At 40.2% G+C, this 19,541-nt stretch overlaps 1 protein-coding gene across 3 annotated transcripts in view; it reads right to left on the bottom strand.

Annotated features, from left to right (window-relative positions):
- Positions 1–262: 262 nt before the first annotated feature.
- The window catches only part of prkcab (protein kinase C, alpha, b), a 191,653-nt gene continuing 172,374 nt past the window's right edge, over positions 263–19,541 (bottom strand). For all 3 annotated transcript variants that reach the window (XM_041777820.1, XM_041777819.1, XM_041777821.1), the window contains 6 exons: positions 18,417–18,479; positions 17,721–17,859; positions 14,595–14,675; positions 13,237–13,344; positions 10,341–10,481; positions 263–5,243 (listed from right to left, as the gene is read on the bottom strand). In XM_041777820.1, the coding sequence (XP_041633754.1) occupies positions 5,079–5,243; positions 10,341–10,481; positions 13,237–13,344; positions 14,595–14,675; positions 17,721–17,859; positions 18,417–18,479 (697 nt within the window). In that variant the 3' untranslated portion in view covers positions 263–5,078. The remainder of the gene's footprint in view (positions 5,244–10,340; positions 10,482–13,236; positions 13,345–14,594; positions 14,676–17,720; positions 17,860–18,416; positions 18,480–19,541) is intronic.

Consider the following 19,541-nt stretch of genomic DNA (forward strand, 5'->3'; position numbering starts at 1 on the left):
AAAAGAAATGACAGCTCAGAGCTGTTTAACTTTCTGTGACTGATAGACATCTCTATGGGAGCCCATTTAGGAGCTGCACCACAAGCCAATTAAGAGCCAAAGCCAGACTTGCGCCAAGGTGCGTGGGCCTGTTCAGTACTTCTTGCAGCCTTAGTAAAAATTAAAGCGACTAATTGCCCATTACTACTTCATATTCATGTTCTCAAAATAAAACCAGAGTAGATGAATGTTTTTCATACTTTATTTATGCACAGTATCCATCATACCACAATGAACAGAGGAACAAGAAGAATCAGGTAAACAAAAGCAGGGGCACAGAAAGAAAGGATCACATACAAACATCCCTGTGGCTCTAAGTGTAGCCTGTAGTGGTTTATACCCTGACCAGCCTGACTTTTCACAATCTGTCATAGTTCCAACGTTGTTTGTTTGTTGGTTGGTTTCTCTCCTTTAATAAAGCTTCTCAATGTGAGACATGTAAACATTCACTTTTCTTTTCACCTTTAAAACCTCATTTTGGTCCAGATGTGACAGCTGCAACATCAGTCTACATGTGAAGTAACCAATCCTAGAGTAAATTTGGCAGTTTTATGAAGCCTCACTGTTTTAGCTTTGTGTGCCTCTGGAAAAAAACACTGCTTGACACACATGACTGGAAAGAAAGAGTTTGGCACCAGTGAACAAAAAACAACAGAAGCATTTTTACAGATAGTTGTCTGTTAATAATTCAGCTTAAAGCCAAACAGGTTGGGCTACATTACAGCGAATAAGAAAGAGACCATGAGCGGAAAAGTGCACGATTCTCATCGGGCAGGGTTGTCTCATTCTGCATGACTATACATGGGGGGAACTCCATGCTCCACACCAGAAGAGGAAGAGGGGTTTCTCATGTATCATGCAGGGGGGTCTTTCTCATGCTTAGACCAGGCCTCGCCTCACGCATGCACACAATATATGCAAGAAAGAAAAGACGGCTCTAAAAACGTCTTGTTACAGAAGGAGTCGGTCCGGAGACGACCAAGGCAAGAGGGCATTCAAACGTTTCACACACGGTAGTTGCTGCATATTCGCCATGACACTGAGTAGTAGAAAACAACGGATAAATAGTGGAAATACATATAACAAGGTCTTCTGATACCAAAGCTACCAAAGAATCAGCCAAATGTTTCACTTCTCAGGGGTCGTCTAAACATACAAATGTTCAAACTGTCTACGGTAGTAAAAGCACATTCAGTTCGTAGTATAAAATCTGCGAGTAACTTCTCTTTTTGAAACATATTTACAAAATAAACGGTCGACATAGAATAGAAGGTTAGACGTCTCTGTGAGTAAAGCAGAACATAAAACAGGAACAAAAAAACAATTTCTCTTTAGAATAAGACTCTTTAAAACATACAACATTTATATATTAACATAGTTTATATCATTAATGCTAAACTTTACAATGATACCAGACGTGTACAGCATCCTAGAGCCTACTGCTCATACAGAGTCAGAAAATAAGCATGCAACAGAGATCTGCTTTATGCATATGGAAAAAAGCATCTTCATACTTTTAAACACCCTCTATTTGATCCACACTTTTCTGACCTTCATCCTGCCTTCAACTTTTGCTCTTAAAGGCCGGGACAGCTCGTAAAAATGCATCTCTAAATATAAGAATGTTGTGGAAAAGTTCATTTTGTCCCCAAGAAATTTTATTCACAGAGTAAGCTTTTCATAATTGTTAAACAAAGCCCTTTACCAAAAAAGTTGTGATACTGTGTAAGATGTAAATGAAACACAGAATAGTGATTTCTACATTTTTCCATCATACTCAGTAGAATGCAACACAAAGACAGGATATTTAATGTACTGATGTAAAAAAACAAAAAGAAAAAAAAACACTCTGATTTTAATGCCTGCAACGTGTTCCTTAAAAGCTGGGACAGGTGCAAGAAAAGTTTCTGAATGCTCAAGAAACACCTGAATAATTCCACAGAAAAGTAGGTTAATTACTAACAGGCGATAATACCATATTTGGGCATAAAAGGGGCACTCCTGAAAGGCTCTGTCAGTCAAAATCAGCAATACTGTTGCCCAGTATGTAAAAGAATAAGTGGGCAATCACTCCAGCAGCTTCTTCAATGCAAAATTGCAAAGAATTCGAGGATTTCACCAATCATAGCCCCCAAGATCATCAAAAGCTTCAGAGATACTGGAGGAATTTCTGCACATTTCTGGGGTGAGGCTGATGACACTGATAACTCATGACTTTCAACCATTCAGGCAGCTCCGCGTTAAAATCTGGCATCATTCTGTGGATATGGATATTACAACATAGCCTCGGAAACACTTCGGAAAACCACTGTCAGTTAATGCAGTGTTTTACAGCATCTACAGATTTAAGTTAAGACTCTATTATGCAAATAAAAAGCCATAAATCATCATCAAGAAGTGCTGCTGGCTTCGTTGGGCATGAGTTCATCTGAGATGGACTGACCTCAAGTGGAGAACTCTGCTGTGCTCTGACGTGTCCACATTTCAAATTGTTTTTGGAGATAATAGCCATCATGTTCCTGAATGAGGATACAGGCCATTGAGACTGCTATCAATACACTAAGAGCCTGCATCTCTGTTGGCATGGGGTGTAATAGTGCCCATGGCATGGGTCACTTGCATATCTGTGAATGCACCAGCAATACTGTGAGGTTTTGGAGCAACATGTGCTTCCATCCAGATGACGTCCTTGCGTATTTCAGCAAGACATTTCCAATCCACATTATGCAGGATGGACAACAGCATGGCTTCACAGTCAAAGAGTGAGGGACGAGACTGGCCTGCAAGCAGTCCAGACCTGGCTCTTGCTTAAAGTTTTTGGCTGATTTTAAAGCTCAAAATATGGCAGAAACCTGCACTGTTGAGTTACTGAAAATGTGCATGAAGCATGAATGGGTAGGTTCAGTATTTCAACAATTAATGTCCTCAGCATAGACTGTAAAAAGAATTGGACAAAGCCTGTGTGACGTCAGATTACAAAGGCGGACTCAAACAGCTTTTGAAGCCAATCTGTGACAGGCTCAATATTGAAATTGCTGCCTCACCTGAACTTTGGATCAACCTAGTGGCAGACAAGAGCCCGCCCACTGAGCCCGACTTCCTGTCAGCTCAGCTAGCACTCAAGCCATCCTTCTGGAGGTAGCATCTGCCTGTCGAGCTATCTGTCAATCAGATGAAATGTGCCAATCAGTGCGCAGTGAGGTTTATCTTAAATATAATCGAAATGATTGTGGTACAAAAAAATTCATCCCCCGTACAGTGGGAGCACATGAAGACATTAGCTAATGAGACATGTTTCATTTTTTGAACCAGGCAGTAAACCAGTTTATTTCTTGTGTAAAAATGTCTTTTTAACATATGTTCAGACAGGACTTCCTGTGTTCCCGCAGCCAGCCTCAAGTGGACAATAGACGTATTGCAAGTTTTTGCACTTCTGCATTGGCTTCATTTTTCAGGGCCGGAGGTTGCCGCTTGGTCGTCAGTCCCCAGATGCTTGCATGCTCCTGTCCCAATATTTTTGGAACATGTTGAAGGCATCAAAGTCAGAACGTGAGTAAATTTAATGTTAAACATGAATATCTTGTGTTCAAATATCTTCTATCTCTAGCTGTATTCAATTGAATATTAGTTTGAAAAAAATTGCAAATCACTTTGTTTTTCAGGTTTTACATGGTGTCCAAACTTTTTTGTAAATGCTCTTCCAACGCTCTTGGAAATGTTCTTATTTATTCGGCTTATCTGCAAAATCTTTTTATAAAAAGAGAAATGGAAAGTAAAAATTAAACTAATATGGTTTATTACATTTTAAAATATGAATTAGAATCAATAAAGAAATGAATAACCTATATGTTATGCTTACTGTGGATTTAGGAGCTACCTGTGCTTCCGAGCAGACGACATCTCCCTCAGGGGTGTCCCTGCTCATTTTTAGAGAAAAAAGATTAGCAGCATTGTACATGAGTTACAACAGCATGGCTTCACAAATATGATGACAGAATCCCTGCACTGAATAGAAGAATCAAGGAAGAACTTTCAATAATTAGTGTCCCCAGATGCTTACTGTGCTGTTAGAGGATCAGGTGATTAAACACTCTGGCAATCATGATACTGTCCCAACTTTTTTGGAAAGTGTTGCAGGCATCAAATTCAAGATGTGCCTGTACAAATAAACATTAAAAATCTTGTCTTTGTGCTGCTCTCAATAAAAATGGCCTGGAATGTTTCACCTTCTGCATCATGAATGAAGAATATAGAAAAGTTTAACTTTTTGATGAAATCAGGTTAAAAGGTGAACTTCTCCACTATACTATGTTTTTTTTAAAATACCTCTGTAATTGTTAGCTTAATGTGCTTCTTCTTGACTTTGTTGAGTTCAAACACTGTTCATCAATGTCCTACAAAACAACAGATATAAAAACAATCCCTCTTTAGCAGGGTTTTACTGTGCTGACACTTTAGGAAAGCCAGAGGGGGGAAAACATTACAATGAATTGAAGAACTGCAAAAGAAATGCATTTTCTTCCATTTCTACAGTACTTTGGCACTCGTGTAACAGTACACTACCTCTTTTGTGTTGTATATAAATATAAAATACACATTTAGCGGTTCAAAAGTAGATAAAGCAGAGACAGAGCAGAAAAATATGTCCCATTCTAGTCGTGCGTTGCAGCTTTTTGCGCAGTAAGAAGTGAAACATGAGATGCTAGGATGAAAAGGAAAACCATCTTGTAACCTTTATGTCTAATCTACTAACATTCGTTTACAGGGGGAAAAAAAGCCAAAAGCATGTTTGGAGGAATAAATACAAAATAAAGAAGATAATAAGAGAAGCCTGGGAAACTGATAGAAAATATCAGTGCTATGTTCTTTCTCTAGCAAACCATTTGACCCTTTGCTCCCCCCTCCTTTGTCATTTCTGCACACAGATATCAGTAACAGGTAGACAGAATACTGTAGAGGATGGTACAAGTCTTTAGAAAGTTAGTTGGAGTTAGGAAGGATCCTGCAGTCCATGCTTTTGTGTTTTCAGCTCTCTCTCCTCATACCACGCTGTGCAGAGACGGATGAATGAACTGAGGGTTAATGTAGGAGAAGCCGGCGAACTCGCTCTGGTCGATGTTGGCGATGACAAGCTGGTCAGGAGGAGTCAGCACAGGCTGAGTACGTGTGAAGAACTTGTCAAAGTTTTCAGCTCCTTTGCCACACTGAGAGACAATGTAAAAAATTGGGAGAAAGCAAACATTTTATATTTACACTGTAAAAGATCACCAGAAAGATCCTGAACTTTACTACTGTTGCCATGGCTGGGTTTGCTGTGCTTCCTCTGCTTCTCCTTTGGTCACCTTGCTTCCTGATTGGCTATCACTCCAGTCCTCCAAACAATCCATAAAGTGTGCACTCTGTTGGTCTCAGTCTTGCCCCTATGCAACAGGATTTCTGACTGTGATTATGTTTAATATTGACCATTTTCAACTGGAACTCCAATTGTTTTCCAAGCCAGTCAGGGAGGGTAAAATCCCCACAATCCGGAAAATCTAGCAAGATAATTTACATAACCAGGCTGAAATTTAATACCAAGGGCTGACAGTTGTCACAGCAGCTAACTCACAGATGAGGATGATGCTTATCTTGACAGTGAAATATCTGCTGTGTGACTGCAGTTGATTTGAGGAATTCATTAAGTCAGTTTTGCCGCAGTATTCTTGTGCCTAGTTCAAACACAAAATCTGGAAAATCACAGAAACCTAAAGCTCTTGCTATGAACTTTCAGTTTGCTTTCAGCATTCCTGCACCTTTGCACACCTTGCAACCATACTATTAATGTACATGGACTTGTATATCGTACTACTATAATATCTGTCTGTCTGTCTGTCTGTCTTGATTTGCACACGACACCATTGCTCCAGTTGTCCTCGATACCTCTCAGAAGACTTCCTAGGTGTACTGCTTCAAAACTGGTGCCATGAAAAAATATATATGTGTACAAATTTTCTCTAAAATCCCTGAATGTAGCACCGAGTCATCATTCAGGGACTTCTTGCATCACCATTTATTGGATGTCAGAGCTGGGAATGATGTCACAGCCAAGTTGAATGTTTTCCATTTACTATGAGCTCAAAAGACTTAGTTACTAACCTGGTGTTTTTTGCTATCAAGATGTCCAACTTCACCTTCAGGTGCACTGGGTCAATGGTTAGGTTGAGGGTACGGCAGTGCTTCCCAACCTTTTTTCCATTGAGCCCTTCCTTCACATATCTAAGAAGAGGTGCCACCCCCCCAGGACCCACACGAAAAAAGTGACATACTGCCATCAAAAATACACATACATTTGAATCGTTTCCATCGTTTAAAAGGGACATATTTCACCCCTTTAAAACAAGTTTATGTTGGTCTCAGAAGTCATCGAAACATGCCTGTGAAGTTTGTTGCTGAAAAAACACTCCAGTATTGGATTTTTGCATGTCTTCTGTGTCTGTGGCTTTAAATTTTACTGAGCTGTTTGACTCCGCCCCTGACCACGCCCCTCTCAAGAAATGGATGTGGTTAAATGGATGTAGCTCTCCTGATCCTCCTCTCAGCTGGGAGGTGGGTGGAACTCTCTTCCGAACAGGGAGGGCCATTTGAACCTGGGGGCGGGGCTTACTCCCCACATGACATCATGAGGGGAAATTCTGAGAGCAGCTTGTTTCAGCACACATTTTCTGAAATGTGGAGAATGAGAGTGGGGGAGGGGTGATGGGTTTTTCTGGTACTTGAGGGGATTGTGGACAGGCCAGGGGTACATATTTTGTTTGAAAAGCCTGAAAAAGTGATTTTGCACAATAAGTCCCCTTTAAAGCTTTACACAATAGCCCAAATAACAAGTGTTACTAGCAAAAGACCTTGGTATGAACGATTCATATGAGTTTTATCATGATTTCAGGTAGTCTCAGTGAACTTTATTTTAACAGCCTCAGAGCAGACAGGCTATCGCACCTCCCCTGAAATCTCTGGCATTTCATCACCAGTTTAAAACTCCTTACAGGAACTTTAGGTACAATAATTTAAATATTTGACTCCTTTCAGATCTGTACAAAATCTCTCTGAGGATTTGAATTTGCACTGGTTTCCCTTCACGAGTCTTATTAGAAAGCTCCACAGCAGTCCCAGAGGGAAGGTGGCGTAGAAAATGTCAAAGTCTGATGTTTAACCAGGCAGAAGATGTAATCAGATTAGATGCTAACCCTAAGCCTCAACAGTGGAGGTCATTGGCATCAGTGTGCAGCTCCGCCTCAGGCTATCATGTGTCTGAAGCTGCTGAATACGTATGAATATTACAGTGTCATGTCCGGCAGCAGCAGGGTTGAGACTTTTATAGGAAAACCAGACCAATTTCCTCAGGAATGAATAATGCAGAGCAAAAACAAATCCAGAGTTTTGAGCAGATTTACACCCCTGCTGTTTGTGACACATTCTCTCAGGAGATGTATCAGCATGTGAAGCATTTTCAGCTGCTGTGTAATATGTCAGAAAACGACATGCTGAGCCTCAGATGGATCTTTTATTTCAGTCCTTCCAGACCAATTAATGACGTAGAGCATAAACACACAACTGTGATCCGATATAGCCCCTCCTGGAAGGATGGATCTATTTTTAGCTGTGTTGTCCTCCCCTCCCTATAACACATCTGCTGTGAGATGCTGTGTTAACTGTGGCCGTAGTGTGGAAGTAAAGGGAACTCTGCTCTTATAGAGCTATTTTTACCCCTCAGTGGTGGTGGGTGTGTGGCCCTGGGCGCTCTGAGCAGAGAGGGGATGGACTGGAGGATGCAGGCTGTACAGAGAAGAAGGGTTCTGTGGTGACAGGAGGAGGCTGAGGTGTCATGAGTGAGGGGGAGGCAGGCATCAGTGGCAGAGGGTTCTGGTGGCTGCAGCTGGGGTCTAGCCTGGCTGTAGATGCAGTTTCACCGTGATGAAACAGTATGATAGGAATCCATTCATGCACTCAAGCCTTAAGACTCTTAAGGAAAGTAGTGCATTCTTTGAACATGGGATGCAAAATTCGAAATTCATAAATATTCTGATTGATATTGAGGTCAGGATTATAATGTACAACGCTTTCGTGATGTAGGCTTTATAAGATAACTGTGCCATTTTTTGGCCCTTCAAACCAGATGCAGCAAAGGCCTAATTACAGGATGGTTCTGAATTTTATCTTACCAGATTTTCCTGTAGTGTGAGGTGTATTCAGAGCAATCTTTAAGAGAAGACTTATCTTTAAGAAAGACAATCAGATTCAATGTTAAACTTGGCAGCTATTTGAGATGAAGTCTCAGTCTTCAGATTAAAGAGGTCCAGTTTTAGTCAATAAAAAGCCCTTACATTTGAGTCTTCACTTTTAGACACAATGTCCACTAAAAGGACAAAGGTATTTGGCCACATATGTTAATTGGATTCAGGTGTATAAAATCAAGAACCTAGCCATAAAGTGTTCATTTGCACTGGCATTAATTTAAGCACAAAAACTGTGCAGTGGAAAGGGTTTCCATGGCCAAACAGCTGCATGAAAGCCTCACATCACCAAGTCTAATGCCAAGCAATGGATGGAGTAGTGTAAAGCCTTGGTTCCCCACCTGGGGTCCGGAACTCCCTTTCGGGGCCACCAGAGATCTCAGGGGGGTGCGAGGCTCTCTCTGCTCTGACCTTGTTTGAATTAGAATTGCACATATTAAAAGGAATCATGGTATAGCACTTATAAATAACTCATACAATAGTTTTTGGGTAAAATAATTTGCATATAGGGATACTTTGTTTTGATTTACACAAAAAATAGTTAAAATTAATGTTAATTTTGGCCACAAAGTAAGAATTTTTGCGTGTGTCAGTGCTAGGGGGGCTCAAGTTTTCGTAGATACATGTTGGGGGAGCTCAAAGGCAAAAAGGTTGGGAACCAGTGGTGCAAAGCATTGTCCCCCAACCCACTTTTTACAAGGTATAAGCCATTGCAACACCAACAATTTTTTTTCTTCACATTTTAGTCTGGTCAGTCTGGTCCTGATCTGAGCTTTTTTTACAAGCTTTTTTACTTCACCTCTGCCACATATGCTGTCTTTGCATGCTCAACCCCTTTGGTCTCCAGTGGCTGTCTTCCCTGGAACAATGCTTTTCTTTTATTATTAGCCAAGCATCAGTAACTGTGTTAAAACGAGACATAAAAGTCGCACCAATTACTGTCGGAAAGAAATCATTATTTTAGGAGAGCAGAGGATGACTCTGTTGATTGTTACATGGAAGCAAACGTGAGCCATTTAGGGGGCAAGCTGACTGAATGTAACCTGACATGCCAGATGGATGTGAAACACATCCATCTGGGAAAGTGTCAATAGAAAATGTTTGAGAAAAGGCAGAGGCTTTGAAAAAAACTTGGAGTATGACCGGGTGAACGTTCTGTCTGTCACACCTCTACCGGCCAATCAGAGCAACAAACCACGTGACGTAACCGCCATCAAGCTGCGCATGCGCAGCTACTCAGAAATAACGCGAAACAAGGCAGGTATAGACATGTAAGTACTCGACTTCTGTAGGTTTTTTTTTTTTTTTTTTTTTTTTTTTTTTTTTAAGATTTATTTTTGGGCATTTATTAGACAGAGGAGGACAGTGGACAGAGTCAGAAACAGGGTCAAGAGTGGGGGAAAGACATGCAGAAAAGGGCCCCCCAAAAAAAGGCCGGATTCAAACCCTTGCCGCCCGCGTACACGGGGAGCGCCCTAAACTACCAGGCCACCTGCTCCCCTGACTTTTGTCGTTTTTGAAAAGAAAATAACTCACTGCTGTTCTTTGTTTTTCTTTTAACGAAGAAATGTCGACAAGTTCTGATAAAACTGGTGCTTTAGCAGCATCCACGCTAATCTCTTCCTCAATAACTGCACCAGCTCTTGCTGCTGCTTGTTTACGTCTCGACTGTCTCGACTGAAAGAACTGCCCCTCGTCACTGATTGGTCCTGTCACTTTCTAACCGGGCCCAAACGGTTCAGAATGGAGCTTTGCAAGATGGATTTGCCAGTGAAAAACAAGGAAACGGGCGTGTCCATCTGCTTTGCGAGGTTAGACTGAATGAGGAAGCACAACAAACACAGCCATGGCAACAATAGTAAAAATAAAGTTAGACTGACGTCAGAAATGGAGGAGCACCTTGTTGGTTTGTGGCGATAGCAGGAGTATTTATACAACCTGTCCTGTAAAATACTCCATAAATGGACAGGAGACAGCCTGATCTAAATCGCTACCACATTGGATGTAGCAGGAAACTATGGAATCACTCACCACTTTAGGTTTAAACGGCGGTTGGATCTCTCTGTTGGCAAGGCGGTCCCAGTCGATGCGTCTGAAGAACGCCTGCTCCCTGATGTCTCTCTCACCCTCAGGGCCGCAGCCGAGACGCTTCGACGGGTGTTTGGTCATCAGCTGGTTACAGACAAACAAGAGAGGGATTACAATGTAATATCAACAACATATAGTAGACTACACTCAGACTACAGTCAGCTGCTCTAAAATAGTCTTTGGAAATTACTCTGCCCATCCACGTCTCAGTTTCAGCAGCCAGTTTTAATTTTCACCATGAATCATTTTCACAAATGAGATGTGAAGCAAACAATAAGAGGGATGAGGATTATCTCTCCTGTCAGCTGCTCTGATGATGATGAATGATGGTTTTAGTGGCTGTATGTGACGACAGTGTAATATAAGAAGTGAAGGCTGTTATTAAAGAGCTGATTAGACTGCACCTGAATCTTAATTCAGTCACCACCACTGTGTGAACTGAATGATAAGAACAATAATAATAATACATAGAAATAATAGTATTTTAACACACTTTATGCCTGTAGCAATGCTACAAATAAAAACATTTCAAACCAGAAATTGACTCAGGGAACTCATTTCCTCTCAGGTAAATGATAACGTCAATAACAACCATGAAGCTTCTTCACGCTGATGATGTCACAAAATGATGCCCAGGTATGAGAGGAGCAGGTGTTTGCTAAATAAAGGACAATTAACACAATCCCTGTGTGAAGTGTGACTCAGCTGCAGCAGTGAGAAATGATTCACCTCCGTGACAGAAACGTTTATGCTCCGACCTGACAGAAAAAGTTTTTAAAACTGTGAAAAATCAGGAATAGCATGTCTAACAAAGAGGAAAATCAAAGTCAGGAGTTAAGGAAATGACATTTCTGCTCTTACTTAAAGTATATAATTTACTTTAACAAGCTTTAAACACATAAAGATCAATATAAAAAGTCATAAGTCAGAATAATGGAACCGCCTGGACTGGTAAGTTTCTGTATTATTTTCTGCATCAGTCATTGAAATTGTTTTTATATAATTTTAGAGATTTTTGCCTTAATTCAGGGATGAAAGGACAGGGTATGGTGTAGGACAGTGGTTCCCATTTTTGCTCATAAGCCCCCCTACTTATATCTAAGAAAAGCTAAGCTCTCACTCTAAAAAGTGTATTTAAGTGTTTGTTAAAGTGATGCAATATTTTGCATGAATCTAATCCAGCTTTAGTTTTGGTACTGTACTTTTCAGGCTATTTCAACTTTAAATTGTGAATTGTTCCTTTAACGTAGAACTCAGGGAAAGCATACAGGGTGGTCTGAGTGTTTAATCTGCAGAGTTCTGTATCTGTTAAAATGCATTTGTCTCACAAATCCATCTGGAAAAACTACTAATACACAGCGTTTGTGAAAGAGCAGAGCCTTCGAAAAAAACCTCGGAGGGTGATTGGATGAACGCTCATGTCTTTACGGGCCAATCAGAGCAACACAACATGTGATGCAGCCGCTACTGAGTTGCGCACCTGGGCCCCTACCGAAGGAGTAAACTCCATGGAGAACTGCATAACGCCGCGAACCATGGCGACTGTAGACATGTCAGTACACGACTTGTTGTTTTTAAAAAAGAAAACAACTCACTGCTGTTTTTTGTTCTTCTTTTAACGAAGAAATGCCGTCAAGTTCTGATAAAACTTATGCTTTAGCAGCATCCACACTTATGTCTTCCGCCATAGCTGCACCGGCCTCCTGTTGCTACTTGCTTGTTCATGACTCTGCTGCGACCAAAAGTTGCTGATTGGTCTTGTCACTTTCTAACTGGGCCCAAACTGTTCAGACGGGAGCTTTGCAAGATGGATTCACCGGTGAGAAACACGGAGAAAGGTGAATCTGTCTGCAAGATTATCTTGATTGAAAATTCTTAATAAGGAGGGGTGGGCAACATTCGTGCATTAATTTGTCATTTTTGTATTTTAGCCCAGATACCTGAGGCCTCTCCTGCATAACTCACTGCCACAGCTGAAACACCTCAATAAACAAAAGTCTGATTATACCACTGCCCATTTCAGGGAGGTTCTAACTGACAATTGCAGAAATAATTGTTGCCATTCTAATTATTGTTGCTTATCTATCTGTATGATATAGAAATCAACTATCAGTCTTGTCTCAATACCTTTGGAAAGAGAAAATGACAAATTTCTGTCCTCTGATGTTTGCAGTACTTATGATTTTTGTGTTACAACAGCACAGGTGATTACGATATTTGTTTTAATATATTTTCATTTAAATCATGTCACCTTGTTAAAGGTTTACAAACCCTTCTCACCATGCATGAAAAAAAATCATCATTTAAAATGAAGGTCTTAAAATGTTTACCTTTATTTCTATCATCAATGTTTAAAGCCTGAATGGGTTCATTTGAATTCTAAAGCATCTAAGCGAAGACTGCCAAAGGAAGTAAAAATAGCGTGGCAGTTTAACAACAAATGAAACCAGGTTTTAAACTGGCAGTAATTCTCTCTCTCCCTCTCATTTCTCCTCCTTTCACCTCAGTCAGCTGTTACTGTGTATCCCAGAATGAACGTTTTTATCAACATTGCACTGTGGAACTAGTAGGAACTTGAGAATAGCCACTTTAGAATAAAACATGTTCAGAAATTAAGTACATCTATCTCTACAGCCATATGTTCCTCTCATTTGTCGGTAAGAAAAATTATTTTGTTTGGAAAAAACATAAACAACCCAACAGAAAGTGAGCTGAAGTATCTGAGGGCTGGCAAAATTTGAGGGAATTTCAGCATAGTTCTTTAGTGAATTAGTTGCAAAGGAAGAAAAAAAAAACATCCTTGAGGATCTTCCCCTCAATGTGCTTCGAAGACACTTACTCCCTTGCAGATGGACACGGCCTCTTTAGACATGGACTTGGGGTAGGACACGTTGTGCTCCATGATGGACTGGAAGAGCTCGTCTTCGTCTTCTCCATCGAACGGCGGCTGAGGAGACACAGAGTCACATGAGTTCATGAGAAAGATTGGAGTGATAACAGTTTTCAGCTCGAGGGTCTCGCTGGGAAGCTTCTGCTACATCACCGTCTTCTACTCTGAAGCACTCTGGTTTGTTTCTGCTGCTCATGGATCGTCTGTCTGGTGGGTCAAAAATAAGTTCCACTTAAAAAACAATCCTGTTATAAGTGTTTGTGTGTACTTCTTTCTATTTCACCCTTGGCGAGTCAGCAGCTGTTGCCTGGAAACTGGAAAGTTTGAGATTGACTTCTTCTTCCTTTAAGAGCCTCTGAGTTACAAAAGTTCACTTCAACACCACTTTAGAGCTGTGGTTCCTTTTTCTGTGGATGTGTTGTCAGAGTTTTGAAAATAAGGGAACTATTGGATCAGTCTTGGCGAAGAACAAACTAAAATTCCCAAAATGCATGCCAATGAACTTGCAGCACAAATCAAAGACATTTTTAACAGCTTTTCTCCCTCATTATATAAAATTTATCACTAAAACCAAAACGGTGGTTTAATGTTTCACTTGACCTCTCACCTACATGTGTTTGCTACTACTAATCAACAAGTAACTCCCAATATTTCAGACCAAAATCCAGATCCTCTGCTTCAATTTTAAGTCTGTTAACTTTGTAAAAAAAACAAAAAAAATCCAAAAAAAAAACCAAGAAAAAAAATAAACTCAAAAAAGAAACTTTTTTTTTTTTTTTGTGTGTGTGAATGCCAGGCGTCTTCACAGCTTTTCACTTTCAGTGATAATGTAGTTACTCCTCTGTGCTCTGTCCTTGAATCCTTGTGGTTTGTTCTGCATTTGTGTTGTCAGATGCCCTTGAATTTTTCTGCAGCTGATCTTGACAAAGACTCCCTGATGAACAGAATTTCTATCTCAGTGGATGCTTTGTGGTTAAATAGAGCACAGAGAAATTGCAAAATACTATTTTTCTTTTGTTATTTTAAAAATAAGAGCTACAAAATGTTAGTTTCTTTTTACTTTCATAGCACTCTCTTCATTTTTCTTTCTCAGGGCTGTAACTAGAAATTACAATTTTAATTTTTTTATTTATTGCAATCAAAAAACTAAGCTTTGATGTCAGAAGATACTAAAAATTAGTGATCAGAGATGCTCAGAGTCCCTGAGATGGAGGTATTATCTTGTCTGTCGAAGCTCTTTCATTGAAAAAGAAAAAATGCATGACGTTTCACATGGGTATCCTTTAGGAGTTTAAACGATGTATTACCTGTCCTGCCAGCATCTCATACAGAAGAACTCCATACGCCCACCAGTCCACTGATTTCCCATACGGCTGGTACGCTATAATCTAAAAGGAGACACAAAAGAGAAAATGATTTATGCTTTGAAAACTCATGAACACTCAGTGCCACATTTCTGCTGAAAGAGAAGCGCAGTTAAAAGAATGTCTCTTTATCTGCAGCTAGAATCATTTCTTGTCTCTTTTTTATCAACACTGTTTGACTCCAGGCTGGTAAAGACGAATGCCGCAGCGTTACACACAAACCCAGAGAGCCACAGTAGATATATCAGAGAAACTCTGAACATGTAACATTTCAATCATCTGAACCCGAAACCAAATCAGCCACCATTAAATACAGTCGGCTATTTTCAGCTCCAATCACAAAAGCTCTTTCTCCTACCATCCAATTTGCCCTCCCACACCTCCCTCCCACACACAGTCTACACACTGAGACACACAATGATAATCATGCACAAGGAGAGAGCTAAATCACAGCTGCACATGCCATTTACAGAGGCAGGAATGCAACAGTCAGTACATGGAGTTATGATTTACTGCCTTAAAGTCAAGTCTGCAAGAATCAGTCATGATGCACTTCATTAGAAAATGCAGGAATGGATTTGCAACCTATTTTATAAGACACTTTACAAACCATATAGTGCATTTTTTCTGCAGAAACAACAGATTAGATCAAGCTTGGAGATGCTATCAGAGAGAGTAGATAAGGAGGCTGTAATATCACCAGCATGTGTTGAAATATCCAGGAGTATCTGATTTATTTTTGCCTTGAGGGATGGAAACCAAGAAAATCTCTATATATAAATCTCTAGTACATTAAGAAGTAGGGGCTTCCTGTTACTCCTACCTGAGGAACATTTGGCTTCCTTATGAGTCAGTGCAGAGAGATGGCGAGAATATTTGCAGTACTGTGCAGACGTTTTAGGCATGTAGGGCGCTAAGGATTCATCACAGGGCCTGATTGTGCTACAACTCAGGGCTGGTGATGGCTAGAGTCAAGCTCCAGCCAAGGTCAAGCTTGACCGCACCTTTTCCTCCCTGGTTATACACCCAGCGATAGCCAGTATTCTGGGCCCTTGGGACATCCTCAGCACAACTAGGAGCTCACCCAAACAAAGTATCCACCTAGACAGTACCCTAGAGCATTGGTCCTCAAATTGTGTGCCTTAAGATTTTGTGCAAACACACGTTTTAACTACACCTATACAATAACTACTGATACGTCACGTGTTGGTAACACTTTATTTTAGTGGGCCCTAATTACCTAGTAATTTTATAGTAAGACGTGTTTTTTTTTTTTTTTGAGTAATTTCTCCACAGTAGGATGTAATTACTTAATAACAACTTCTTGTTTTACCAAGTAATTACTTGGTAATATTAAGGAACTATTTATTGAATAATATGTATTTATTATTAAGTAATTCCAAGTAATACTGTGGCAATTCTTCAATAATTTAGTGGTATTTTACCCCAACTACAACCCTCATAATATTGTTTCAATTCTCTTTTAATTAGGTGGTATTTTACCAAGTAATTTCCAAGAATTAAGATATTTTCCATTCTTTTGGCCCACTAAATTTAAGCAAGTCCTTCCTGAAAAATTTTCACTTAATTTTAAGGGTTAGGCAGTTTGGGTTATGGTAAAATACAAACTACTTACTGGAGAATTACCACAATATTACAAGGAATCGCTTTATAATTAATACATTATCACTCTGTAAAAACCTCCTAAATAACCGTATTTCTGAGTTATATCTTGCAAAACGCAAATTATTACTAGAACACCGTAACCTTGAGAAATTACTGTAATTACCATTCTTTACTATAAAATTACTAGATAATCAGCTCCCACTAAAATAAAGTGCAACCCATGTGATTAAGAGGCTAATTTGCATGGATATTCTCTGCCTTGAGATTTTGGGTTGATCTTAGCTGTGAAAAAGTTTGAAATCTACTGCCCTTGACTACTAATTCCCAAAGCCTGGGATGGAGACATGGGTGGGTCGTGAGAAAATTTTGGGGGTCGACAAATGAGTTTTCACAGTTTCTTTGTTACAGTATCTAATGGGACATACTGTGTATGTCTGCAGTAGACATTAAAGGGTGGCAGCCCCACTTAATAAAACTCACCCTCTAATGAAACACAAAGCAAGGCTCTACCAGCCAATAGATGGCAAAAGAGCTGAAGTCACAGTTACTGATGCTTGCCTAGTAAGAAAGAAACTCAGATTTCCAGAGCATTCAAAGAGAGCCGGTGTGACAGATATAAAGGGTGCAGATTGAGTCCAGGATTAACAAGCAAGCAAGCACTGGCCAACTAACCAGCTGAGGATGGTGCAGGAGGCAGACTTGAAATGCACTAATGTATGGAAGACAAGTTGTTGGGTTGTGATGGGTCACCAGAAAAAAAGGTTTGGGAAACACTGCCCTAGACTGTGCTTACTCACCACATCCCCCCTTAATGTGTCCTAAAGGTGTGGACTTTGTTATTTTTTTCAGTAGATTACCACTCCACGTAACATGCAAGGACATCCAGAGCACAACCAGGGTTGTGTTAATCCTTCTTCCTGCCCAATGGTGCCTTCAGGCGGCTTACTTGCCACCTCTATGCAAACGCAAAACTGCCTCTACGAAATTTCAGCCTCAACTTTTGGCCCAAACATGCCTAAAAGTTCTTCGCAGTTCTGTATTATCTTTATGGTCACATTGATTTTGTGACATTGTAATATTCTATTATTTCTTATTTAAAATGTTTTTTACCGTCTTAAATTAAAGGTCAATCCTGAGATGTCTACATGTTCTGACTCCAGTGGGTTGTCATCATTTGATGTCCTGATGAAGACTGGTTGGAGTCTGAGCACGTACACATCCCTGTTTAATAATGAATTTTTTACCCAATCAGAGCGCCTCAGATTTTCTGTTTTGACAAATCAGACACGAGAGCTCATTAAGGAGTTAGTAGTGGATCCTGAGGCATGGCCATTTGAGAACCACTGCTGTAAAAGTTCAAGATGACTCACATATATCCATCAAGACTAAAACTTAGTCTAAGTCTGTAACAGCTGCCAAAAGTAACCCTGGTCTTATCCTCACCTCTGGAGCGATGTAGTCCGGGGTGCCACAGAAGGTGCGTGTGCTCATTCCTTCATACATGTTCTCCTTACACATGCCAAAGTCTGCAATCTTGATGTGGCCCTCAGAGTCCAGCATCACGTTATCCAGCTTCAGATCCCTGCAGAAGAGAACCTTCATGAACATAAAGTTTCTGCTTTGCGTTGTGGCCATAATGATACATGCATTTTCTTCCAAATAACAATTATTTCTTGGTCTTTAATCATTTTTCCTTTATCTTGCTTCCTTTGTGCTGTTATTCCTCTTTGCTCCTACATCTCTGCACGTGTTTCATGCCTCAGGTAGTGTTTTTCTTCTCCTTATTCACCACTTTTGGCAGCTAAATCTGGCACAGAGTATGCCACGGTGCCAAACACAGTGCTGGTGAGATTAGGAGAATGGGCTTGAGTCCTTTGCTGGAGAGCTGAAGAGGAACAGGGTGACCTTAGTCTGTGTAAGGAGTGATTCTGTTCTTTGTAAGTGGCTCAAGGAGACAAGTGGATCGACAAATCTGTCTATATATCTTTTCTTTTATGCAGTTCTGTAGAACCTTGTATGATATCCAACCAGTTTTACTTTAAACAGCCCTTATGGGTCTTGTTTCCATGCAACAAAGATCCAATTAGAGGTGTAAAGGGGGCTTGTTTCATTAAGCTGCTTTCTCTCTGACTCACCCACCTGTAGATGATTCCCTTTCGATGCAAGAAAAACAAGCCGACAGCAATCTCTGCAGCATAAAACCTGCAAAAGAGGGCAAAATAATAATCACATACATAATAATACATATCTATAAAATATGGAATTCAAAAAAGAACACATATTTAAGTATTAATTGTTGAAATATCTGGTGGTTTATGTGCAAAATTACTGAGAGAAAAGAAAAAAAATTAAGGATTTGTAGTTAGCTTCTGTGATCTCCCTTCATTTCCATCCAATGTCTCCAATCATTAGGGCTATCAAACAATTATTTTTGATTAATTAATCACCATTCATAGTATATTTAAATTTTTTTTTTTTTTTGCAGTTCAGAATTTTTTTTACAGTCTTTATTGACCATGTGCTGATTTAAGGACCAAAAAAGTGCAAAGAGATGCAAAGAGATGCATTTATGATGTTTACTTTTATATTTTTAATAGGCCTGTTAATAGTAACGCACATGATTAATCTGGAAAGCTTAACGCACTAAAAAATAATAATGCAATTTAATCATATGACTAAGTTTGACCACAGCTTGCTCCCGTAGTCCTCCTGTGAGGATGTTTACATCCCTGGGGTGAAAAGGTTAAAGGCGGGTCAGACACATCCAGCAGTGATGAGTGAGGAGACAGACCCAGATCTGCTTCATGGCAAATTTCGATTTAAAAAGCTGCCTAATGGAAGTCTGGATGAAACAAAAGTTGTGTGTACATACTGTGGCGATGAACTGTCTTTACGCTGAAGCACGAGTCTGAAGTACCACCACCGGGCGGCATGCATTTTTGCTCATGTTAGCAAAGGCGCTATCAACAACATGGGATCAAGCCATGATAGCTAACGTTGCTAATGTTAGCAAAGATGCTAACAACAACATGGGGTCAAGCCATAATGCCGCTACACTGGTGCAGTCCAGCAGACCTGGATTTGTCTCCAAAACGACAACATCTAAGCTAACTAATGTGATCGCTAATGGGTCGCCAGAGACTGCAGACCATCGACATCGTTGACAACAAGGGGCTTCAAGACATCATCCGGGTCTGTATGACAGCTATAAAGGCAACTAAAGTGGAGCAGCTGGCCCGAGCTACATTTATCACACTGATGAGA

This window comes from Cheilinus undulatus, linkage group 21 (genome assembly GCF_018320785.1).
Source record: "Cheilinus undulatus linkage group 21, ASM1832078v1, whole genome shotgun sequence".
Lineage (NCBI taxonomy): Eukaryota > Metazoa > Chordata > Actinopteri > Labriformes > Labridae > Cheilinus > Cheilinus undulatus.